The sequence below is a fragment of the Capsicum annuum genome, chromosome 8 (assembly GCF_002878395.1).
Source record: "Capsicum annuum cultivar UCD-10X-F1 chromosome 8, UCD10Xv1.1, whole genome shotgun sequence".
NCBI lineage: Eukaryota > Viridiplantae > Streptophyta > Magnoliopsida > Solanales > Solanaceae > Capsicum > Capsicum annuum.
Window position 1 is genome coordinate 25,445,627 of NC_061118.1, and position 11,677 is coordinate 25,457,303.

The 11,677-nt window shown below is 31.8% G+C and overlaps 1 protein-coding gene across 1 annotated transcript; it reads right to left on the minus strand.

The window, feature by feature from the left end:
- Positions 1–6,614: 6,614 nt before the first annotated feature.
- LOC107861692 lies at positions 6,615–7,388 on the minus strand. The gene is made up of 2 exons (XM_016707011.2): positions 7,203–7,388; positions 6,615–6,836 (listed from the first exon to the last, which is right to left on the minus strand). The coding sequence occupies exons 1-2, from the start codon at positions 7,386–7,388 to the stop codon at positions 6,615–6,617; spliced, it is 408 nt and encodes a 135-aa protein (XP_016562497.2).
- Positions 7,389–11,677: the final 4,289 nt, after the last annotated feature.

Sequence of the window (11,677 nt, forward strand, 5' to 3'; positions counted from 1 at the left end):
CCACAATATAACTTACTATTACTAATTAAAATTTCAATCTTTTTAAATAATTACATAAATTTTTTATTTAAATAAAAGCTTGGATAGTCACTGAAGAATGTGTTCTATTCGCGTAAAATTAAATGATTTATTCGGAAGAATGTAACTTACTCGGGTAAAATTTAGTGGTGTGTTTGGTAGATTGTGATGTATTCGTGTGGATTAAATAAGGTTTTTTTCAGGAAATTTTAAAAAAAGTTGAAATAGAGTAATTAGTTATAAAAGGATTGGAATTTATGTAATTTTTACTAGTGTATATATAGCCTATTTGGAGAAAAATGACTTCATAGACCCTCTCAAGTCTTTAATTAAAAAAAGGGGAACAAGTGGGTCACACAATCTTATTAAGTTAAAAAAAATAAAGTCGTTTGAACAACTGGAACAGTTGTTCGGCAATGGCATTAGTTGTCTCAATAATTTTGCACAGTTGTCGAACAACTTTGCACAGTTGTTGAACAACTTCGCAAAGTTGTCCAACAATTATTAAAGTTCGACAACTGCGTAAAGTTGTTGAAACGAAAATATTTTTTTAAAAAAATTGAATTAAAAACTTGAAGGACCCTTACTCAAATGGAAAACTTGTTTGTCCCTTTTAATTCAAAATCTCTGCCTATTTGGGATTGAGAAAAAAACACATTTTTTTTTAAAAGAATGATGTTTGGTAAATTTGTGAAAGTTTTTTTTTAAAAAGAAGCTAAGCAGTTTTTTTCGTTATTGGGAAGAAACTGAAATTTTTTGCTTTTTAAAAGAAGTAGACGCAGAAAATTATTTTTTATATTTCATATTTATATCATAATTCTTTATTTTATTGCGTGATTTATACATTATTATTTTTTTCTTCATTTCTTTAAATAAAATTGAAAATATCATTGATGATAATCGAAGAATATGTAACTATTTATATTTTATTATTAATGACAATAAATAATAGACGAATCACGCTGCAACACCAAATGGTAAACATTTTTTTCTCAAATGTTTTAGTAGTAAAAGTCTATTAGTACTAGGGGTGTTCATGGTCGGTTCGGTTCAGTTTTTTGTATTATCGATTTGATTTGTCGATTTGTGATTTTTAAATATACTAAATTAATAACCAAACTAATTAGATATTTTTTATCGGTTTTCGGTTTATCGATTTTTAGTCCTTAACGATTCGATTTTCGGTTTATCGATTTTTAGTCCTTAACGTTCGGTTTTTGGTTTAATCGATAAGAAAATACTCAAAAAATTTAAAAAGTAGAAACTAACATCAAAAGAAATTGAATCTAAATTGCAACCAAAATTCTACATGATGTGTTTCAATTTAGAAAAATCTTCAAGCTTGAACTCAATGTTAGTTAGGAAGAATTAAGAGTTTGTATAATTAAAATAATATGTTTGTTGGTTTGTAAAAGGAAAAGAGAAATTAATTTTATATAATATATATCTATATATATATATATCTATATATATCTTTATATATATATATATATATTTATATATTAATATATTTGCGTTGATACTAAAGTTTCTTAATTTTTTCACTGTTATATAGTTAAATGTGGGAAAATATAATTGATCATCTTGAGATTCTATTGCTATGCTATAGTAATTGCAATAGACTGCTTCCTCTTTGGCATAATTTCTAATTGAACTGGTCAAATGTATCGGTAGTCCTTCTAATTTAGATAAATCTGGTTTAGACTAAACTCGGTCTAAGTAACCGAATTTAAATAATTTAGCTGTGAAACCAGCTGATCCGTCTGGAAAGATGAAAATCCTTGGATAAATCTAGAAAAGCTTGATCTTAATGATCAAAACTATCGTATTCATATGAACCATGGGGATACAGAAGGATCCCAAGGAAACTTTAGAAATCCGAAAGAAGAAGGAAGCTCGTTCAATGAGTCAGTACCAAGGAGTAATTTCCTACCTATATCTAAAAAATGGAAAGACTATAATAGTCAATACCATATAAATTCTAAAGCTAAATTCATGCCAAATAGACTCTCAGTAGGAGATGTTGGATCTACCCGGTTTTTGGATTTAGACTGTAAAAGGGAACCAGGAGAATTTCTGAAATTATGGGCTAAAAACCTAGAACTATTCTTCATCTTAGGGAAAAGAACCAACTACAGTAGTGACGAAAAATACTTGATAGCCACAAACACTTTTACTGGAAAGGTAGACAATTGGTTTAAAGGAATATCAGAAGAAACTGAAAAAATATTCAGATTAGAAGCTGTAAGTAAACTGTTTTCCTGAAGAAAAGTTAGTCATTTTTTCTGATTTCTCAGAGGTTATTTCAGTTTTTACTGATTTTACTACTTCAGAGAAATTTCTCTGTGTTCGGTTTTTAGCTTTGTCTGAAGATTCTGCCATCGGCATATCCAGCTTTATTATCGAGACGTTTTTGGCACTAGGTGCTAGTATATATATATATCTTCAAGCTTGAACTAAATGTTAGTTAGGAAGAATTAAGAGTTTGTATAATTGAAATAATATGTTTGTTGATTTGTAGAAGGAAAAGAGAAATTATATATATTTGCAAAAAGATGAGCAGTAAGATGTCGGAGAAGCGAAATATACAAGATCACAAACGCAGATTGCTCGCGGCTAGACTAAATATGAATTGAGACGAAAGTTTTATAAAGCCCTTTGTAAAGATCCCGATCTTCCTAGTGATATGCGGGACAAACATCGTTAGTTGTTGTCCAAGTTGCCAAGAAAGAGTTCCTTTGCACGAGTAAGAAATCGGTGTATTTACACGGGTCGCCCTCAGTTTATATATATATATATACACACACACACATAGGTGTAAAATATTAATTTAGTATATTCTTATTGGGTTATCAGTTTACGCAATAACCCAATAAGAAAAATCAAAACCGAATCAATAATCCAATAATTTTCTGTATAAAATCATTAAAAAATCATTAACCCAATAATAATAAATCAATAACATTTTTATCGGTTCGATTTATTGATCGGTTGATTTTTGCACACACCTAATTAATACATGTTCTTTTTCATCAATTGTCTTTCAAAACATTTCTCGAAAAGGATTATTCAAACACAATTTATGTATTAAAAACACTTTGCAAATGAATTTATCAGACACAAATTATTTTTTATTCAAAAACATTTTTCTAAAAAGTTATTTTATAAGAGTTTTTTTTAAAATAATTTTTTCTAACAATAATTTCAAAGAGACTCAAGGTTATTTGGGTCTAAGAAAAATATCAATTAATATGAGATTTATTTTAGACTAGATATTGGAGCTTGTGGCAGTACGGGTTCAATATATGTTATTTTATTTATCTCGATGTATGTGGCACTGATGAAATTTAGAAAGTCAATCAATTTTTTTGTATGATTTTTAAATATTTTAAGTTGTTAATTAGTGATTTATAGTAATTTTACATAATTTTTAGACGTTGTATGTTTGTATCCTAATTTATATTTCATTTGATGGAATATGTGAGAAAGTGTATCAAATATGTTAGATATTTTTTACATATTTATAAATTAGACGAGTGAATTGAACAACTATTGTTAGCAATAGAATCAAATAAAATAAAATGGAGGAAGTATTCTATTATTACAAGTATAAATTAATAAAAGAAGCTTCAGTACAAATATAAGGTAAAATAACTTGGTGGACCCTTATACTTATTTGAGTTTGTAAAGTGAATGTCTCTATTTAAACTTTTGTCATCTGAACTCCTCAACTCAATAAAACTCAACATTTTAAACCTTATTTCGGTGTTGTAACACAATTGCTGCCATTTCAGTTTTCACGATATTTTTAGATTTTGCATTAAATTTCACGTCATTTTTAAAATGCCACATAAGAAATTAAATATTAAAAAAAATTAATTAAATAAACAACTTTTACAAATTATAATTTTTGTTAATTTCATTTCAAATATTTGAAATTCCTCTCCAATTAATTTAAATTTTCAATGATAAATTTAAATACGCAAACACAATAAATTTTTAAGTAATTAAACATCAAATTTATTTCAAATAATTAAAATTACTCTCAAATCAATTTAAAGTTTTAACTATAAATTCACATACACAAACATAATGAATTTTCAAATTTAAATATCTTTAACAATTTGTAAAAGTTTGTAAAATTAATCCTAAAAAAATTAAAAATTTTAAATTGAGAAAGTGAATTAAAAAAAGTAAAATAGTGGGGGCTGTAGTGGAGGGGGGAGGGGGTTGGTTCTGGTGGGGAAGGGTAGAGGGGGGGAGGGGTGTGGAGGCTTTAATGGTGGCAATAGCTATGGGCTGCAATGGTAATTATGGGGGCCTCTAATGACGAATGGCAACCTTGGGGCTACGGGTGGTGAAGGTTTATTTTTTTGTTTTTTTTTAAAATTATTTTAATATAAACAACAACAACAACAACAAATCAAGTGTATTCCCACAAAGTGGGGTCTGGGGAGGGTAAAATATACGCAGTCCATATCGCTACCTCCGAAGAAGTAGAGAGGCTGTTTCTGATAAACCCCCGGCTCAAGGTAAATGATAGAAAACAAGAGCATAATGAAACATGAAGCAGGATGGATGTCATAACATACGTAAGGAATAAGAAATAATGAAATAGAAATCAGAGCAATACGAAATAAGAGAAATAAGCGCACTATGAAATAAGAAATAAGAAATAAGACATGAAATAGGACACCCACCTAGTAGTAATATACACTCACAGACCAATGACACCCACCACACTCACTTTCCTGACAGGCTCCTACCTATGGACACAGTTTCAGGATTACCAACCCGGCTATACAAGAGCTCTTCTAACTACTTGCTACAACCCACGCACTCATCCTAGCCTTCTACCCTTATCCGCGACCTCCACACCTTCCTATCTAGGTTCATGTCCTCAGTAAGCTGAAGCTGCTTCATGTCATGTCTACTCACTTCCCTCCAGTATTTCTTCGGCCTACCGCTCCTCCTCCTGAAGCCATCCAAAGATAGCCCCTCACACCTACAAACTGAGGCATCCGTGCCCCTCCCCATCACATGCCTAAACCATCTCAATCTTCCTTCTCATATCTTCTCCTCCACCGAAGCCACTTTCACCTTCTCCCAGATAATCTCATTTCTAACTCTATCCCCTCTAGTAAGTCCGCACATCTAATGCAACATTCTCATTGCCTTTACCTTCACTTTTTGAATGTGGGAGTTCTTGACTGGCCAACACTCAGCTCCATATAGTATGCTGGACGAACTGTCACTCTGTAGAATTTGCCTTTAAGCTTAAGGGGCATCTTCTTATCACACAACACTCCCGAGGCGAGCCTCCACTTCATCCAACCTGCTCCAATACGATTAGAGACATCCTCGTCAATCTCGTCATTCCCTTGAATCATAGACCCACGATACTTAAAACTATCCCTTTTACAAACATCTTGGGAATCCAACCTTACCACCACATCATCTTCCTGCCTTAAGTCACTAAACTTGAACTCCATTAACTCCTTCTTGAACCTACTCAACTTGAACCCGTTAGATTCAAGGGTTTGCCTCCAAACCTCTAATTTTTATTCACCCCCTTCCCCCCCTCACGCGTCTCATCAATCAGCACTACATCATTCGCAAACAACATACACCAAGGCACTTCCCTTTGAATACTCCGCGTCAACATATCCATCATCAACCCAAACAGGAATGGACTAAGAGTCGAACCCTGATGCAACCCTGCCTCGATAGGAAAATGCTCTGAGTCCCCTCCCACCATTCTCACCCGAGTCTTTCCTTCATCGTACATGTCCTTAATAGCTTTGATGTACTCCATCGGGACTCCTCTTACCTCTAAGCATCTCCAAAGAACCTTCCTAGGGACTTTTTCATACGCCTTATTCAGGTCGATGAGCACCATGTGCAAATCCCTCTTCCTTTCCCTATACTGCTCCACCAATCTCCTCACTAGGTGAATTGCCTCTGTCTTTGAGCGATCCAGCATAAAACCAAACTGATTCTCCAAAATGGACACGACCCTTCTAAATTTCCGCTCAACCACCCTCTCCCAAATCTTCATAGTATGACTTAATAGCTTAATACCCCTATAGTTGATGCAACTCTGAATGTCACCCTTGTTTTTACATAACAGAATTATCGTACTCCACCTCCAAGCCTCAGGAATTCTCGCAGTCTTGAAAATGTTGTTAAACAAATCAGTCAACCACTTTAAACCTGCCCCACCTATAAATTTCCAAAAATCCACCTCGTCCTACCCCTTCGCATCCTACGAATAGCCTTTCTGACCTCCTCAACCTTAAAATGTCTACAATAACTGAAATCACGACTCTCTTTCGAGTGCTTTAGCCTCCCTAACTAAATGCCTCTGTCCCCCTCCTCATTCAAAAGCCTATGGAAATACTCCTGCCATCTCTTCTTAATATGAACATCTTCCACCAAAACTTTACCATCCTCTCCCTTAATGAACTTCACTTGATCGAGGTCAAGACCCTTCTGCTCCCTAGCCTTAGCAAACCTATACAACCTCTTTTTCCCGCCTTTCTCCTCTAACCCCTCATACTAGTTCTCAAACGCTGTTGTCTTACCAGTCGTAACTGCTATTTAGACTCCTTCCTTGCTACTTTGTAAACCTCCCTATTTACCCAGTTCTCCTCTGCATCTTTACTCTCAATCAACTTAATATACACCCCCTTCATAATCTCTACTTTCTTATTAACTTCTTCATTCCACCACCAGTTCTCCTTAGGCCGTCCTGCCCGACCTTTCGAAACACCCAACACTCCTCTGTCAGTCTCTATGATGCAACTGGCAGACCTAACCTACATAACATCCATGTACCCCCTACACACCCATACCCCCAAACCTGACACTTTTTTCTTTATCTCCAGCGCACTACCTAGCGCCAAGCTACCCCACTTAATTTTAGGCCGACCCTCCCTGACCCTTTTCTTCTTGATCTTATTGATAATTAAGTCCATCACCAGAATCCTGTGCTGAGTCAAAAGATGTTCACTCGAAATGACTTTACAGTCCTTACATAAAACCCTATCCCCCTTCTTAATTAGCAGAAAGTCAATTTGAGTCTTGGCTATCATGCTTCAAAAGGTAATCAGGTGATCCTCCTTCTTCGGAAAGCTCAAATCCACCACCACCAGCCCAAAGTCCCTCGCAAAATCCAATAGAACAGCTTCCTCATTATTTCTATCACCGAAACCAAAACCTCCATGCACCTCGTCATATCCTCCGGGCAAAATCCTAATGTGCCCATTAAAGTCTCCTGCTATGACAATCTTCTCCGAACTAGGCATACTTCTCACTACCTCGTCCAAAGCCTCCCAAGACCTCATTTTAACCTCCTCTTCTAAGCCCATAAACACTACACATATGCAGCGTAAACCCCCCAATGACCAACTTAATCGTCATCAGCCTATCACTGACCTTCTTAACCTCCACCAACTGCCCTCTAAGCTCCCCATCCACTAATATTCCCACTCCATTCCGACGCCCGTCACTCCCTGAGGACCATATTGTAACTTGTTGCTTTATTGATGTATAATATTTTAAGTAGACAAAAAGACCACTCAATAATTACATAATGACCCTCCTATCATTTATGTTTGGTTGAAGTTTGTGGGCCCAAGTTAATTTATTAACCCACTCGCCTGTCAATTTTCATATAAAATTGATCAAAAAATGACCCTCACTCACACTCAGATGTGTGTGGTCACACGTTTCGTCCAGCTCAGACGATTTTGTGCCACATAAGCTTGGTTAGCGATCAGAGGGGTTTAAAATAATGAGTTTATTGAGTTGAGGGTTCAGATGACAAAAGAGTCGAAGTAGAGATGTTCACTTTACAAACTCAGACAAGTACAAGGGTCTACCGAGCCATTTCGCCCAAATATAAATGAGAAAAAGCCTCACTGTCATAATAAAGTAACTTGGGCCTACAAACTTCAACCAAACATAAATGATAGGAGGGTCATTATGTAATTGTTGAGTAGTCTTTTTGTCTACTTAAAATATTGTACATTAATAAAGCAACAAGTTACAATCTCTCTAAAGCACACAAACAGTTGAATGTTGAAAATACCCTTATGAGGAAGCACACATGATAACCACCACCTGTGTGCTTCACTCACATTTATATATAGTGATGATAAGTTAAAATTCATGACTTTTTTTTAAACCTGTCAAATAGGCCGGACTGGCCCGTTCCGACCCGTGTAGATGACCCGGCTCGATGAGCCCTTGGGTTACAGGGCTGCTGGTCTCGAGCTGGGCTATTTTTTTGCTGGCCCGATTGACCCGGCCCGGTATGAACCCGGACCAGGTCCATCGATTACTCGACCCGGGTCGATTAGTTTTTTATGCCATTTGGACCGTTGGACCCAACGACATTATAATCGTTTGGGGCTGCCAATGGCCCAAATGGCCTTAAATGTTAAAATAAAAAAAATTTAATTCAAAAAATTTTCTTTAATTCAAAAAATTTCCTATAAATACCCTACAGTTTCAAATTATTTTCCACATAATTCTCATTCTCTCAAATCTCAATCTCTCTCAAATATTCTAATTATCTCCTAAAGTGCTCAATTTTATGTTTTAATTTTGTGATTACAAATGCAAGTGAAAGTTTTCTAAAGTTGCAACTTTTGGATACTTTCAAATTTTGGTATTGTCGTTCCATCTTTTACTTTTAATTTTTAATTAGTGTATTAATTGTTGAATATTTATTTGTATTATTTTATGTATTTTGAATATTTTTTAGTTTGATTCATATTATGGATAAATTAAGAAAAATCGGTAAAAGTGTCAAATTTTTTTATCCCGGAAGTGGTAGTGGTAGTAAAAAAATGAATTGGTGGCGGTTCCGATAGAGGTAGTTCAAGTAGTAGATATACCCATGTGTCTCAGGTACCTCTTAGTCAACCTTTTGAAGAAGTAAGTGTAGGTGCTCACGATATGGATTATGCAGAAGCTCAGAAAAATTATGGTATAGAAGACGAAAATAAAGTAGATGCAGTTAATTTAGATGAAGATGATGAAAATATTGGTGAGACATCCGTAGTAGGAAATGCTAATGTTAGATCTGAATCGGTTAATCTTTCCCCCGTCCTCCCATTATCTCAAAAACTCATAGAAAAACTAGTATTACATAAGAATTTTTTACACCTATAGAAGGACAAACTAAGGTACAATGCAATGTTTGTCAACAAGTATATCAGCATAAAAGATGAGACAATCAAAGGGGTACGGGTTCGTTGATAAGACATATAAGATATTATCACGCTAGAGAGTTACTTATTGCACAAGGTGATGAGGTTGTTGGTGGTCCAACACAAACTAGAATGAACCCAACAACCAGTCAGTTAATTAAGAATTGTAATAAATTGAGGGACCGGGAAGAAATAACAAAAATTGTAGCTATGGATTGTTTGCCTTTCACTTTTCCTTCTTAGGATGCTTTTCTTCATATACTAGAGGAGCATGGTTCGTGTCAGCACGGGCCCAACATTAAGATATTTTTTTTTAAAAAAATCTTGATATATTTAAATAATTTTTTTTTAATAAAAGGATTCCATATGTTTTCTAGGATTCATTCGGAATCTAGCATGAATTCAACATATGTTATTTTAATATGTATTTAGATAATTTAAGTTGTTAACTATTGTAGTTTATAATATTTTTTATGTAATTTTCAAATTAATATACGCTACTTTTCTTGTTCAAATTTTTGTGGCATTGATAGTCAATTATATTTTAAAATAATTTAAGTTCTTAATTATTATTATTATTTATAATACTTTTCTTCTATTCTGATTTCAGTGACACTAATATAATTTCAAGAGTCGACCAAATATTTTATATCTTTTAAAATTTTTAAGTTGTTAATTATTGTGATTTTTAGTAATTTTCATGTAATTTTTTTGAAATATATAACATATTAAATTGTTTTTAGATATTTTAAGTTGTTAGTCATTGTAATTTATAATACTTTTTATGTAATTTTTGAATAGTATATGCTACTTTCTTTGTCCAGAATTTTGTGTTGACGATAGACAATTATATTTTTTAAATAATTTAAATTTTTGATCATTGTGATTTATAATATTTTTTCTATTTCAACTTTTGTGGCACAATGCTTAAATGACCGTAATAATTAATTAGAGATGATATAGTAAAATCACGTCTGAAGCAGCGAAGCATAAAACTAATTAGAAGTGACATAGCGAAATTACTTTAAATAATACTTTTGAAAAATTTAAATGGACCTCATATAAGATGTCAAGTTAATTTAAAACATCAAGAGTTAATTTATCATTTTTATATCTATTTTATTTTAATCAAATATTATTAATTTTTTAATACTTAAATGACTTATAATAATTAATTAAGGGTGATATTTAGTAAAACTATGGTTGAAGCAGCTGAAGCAGACATGTCATAAACGTCTATTTTACTTTTTATTAAATATTATTAATTTTTAATATATAAATGAATTATAATAATCAATTAGGAGTGATATAATAAAATCACGATTGAAGCAACTTAATCAGACATGTCATAAATGTTTATTTTATATTTTTAATTAAATATTATTTATTTTTAATACATAAATAACTTATAATAAATAATTATAGGTGATATAGTAAAATCATGGATTCAATGTTATTAATTTTTCAATATATAAGTGACTTATAATAATTAATTACGGGTGTTACATTAAAATCACGATTGAAGCAGCTGAAGCAGAAAACAGTCAATTTTTTAATTTTTTTTGTTAATTATTGTTATTTACAATACTTTTTATTTCATTTTCAAATAATATATGTTTCTTTATATCTTTTTCTATCCTATCCCAATTTATATGGCACTAATATAATTTTGACAGTCAATCAAATATTTTATGTTGACATATCATTTTATTATTCTTATTTTTCTAATACATAAATGACTTATAATAACGGGTGATATAGTAAAATCATTATTTGAAAGACGACAATTTAATTCAAAACATCAAGAGTTAATTTCACATTTTATGTCTATTTTATTTTTTTATTAAATATTATTTATTTTCTTAATACCTAGATGACTCATAATAATTAATTAAGAGCGATTGATTATGTTATTACTATAAAAATTAATATAATTTTATCATATCCAATAGTAATCATTGATAACTCACCGAGTAGTATATTAATTAAATATGGGAAGCTATATTTTGCATATGCAAAATATGATATTATTAAATATTATTGGATAGTGCATTATGTTTATCTTTCACGATAATAAAATTTTACTATATATTTTTCTTTATTTCTTTTTAACTTGATACATATGGACCCAACACAAATTCTAAGAAAATATTCATTAGAAATTTATTTTATTAAATTAAATTTATTAATTTTGTACTTTAAAAATTTAAAGTTAAGTTTAAATATTAGTATTTTTATATAAGAAAAAAATAATTTTAAAATTTTAATTTACTAAAATAAATAAATAAAAAGATTAAGATATATAAAAGCCAATTAAAACAATAAAATTGATTTACTTTAAATATTTAGTTATAATTAAATAAGATAGTTTTTTATTTTTTCATGATTTATGCTACATCGATAAAATTTTGAGAGTTGAATAGAATTTTTATCTATTTTTT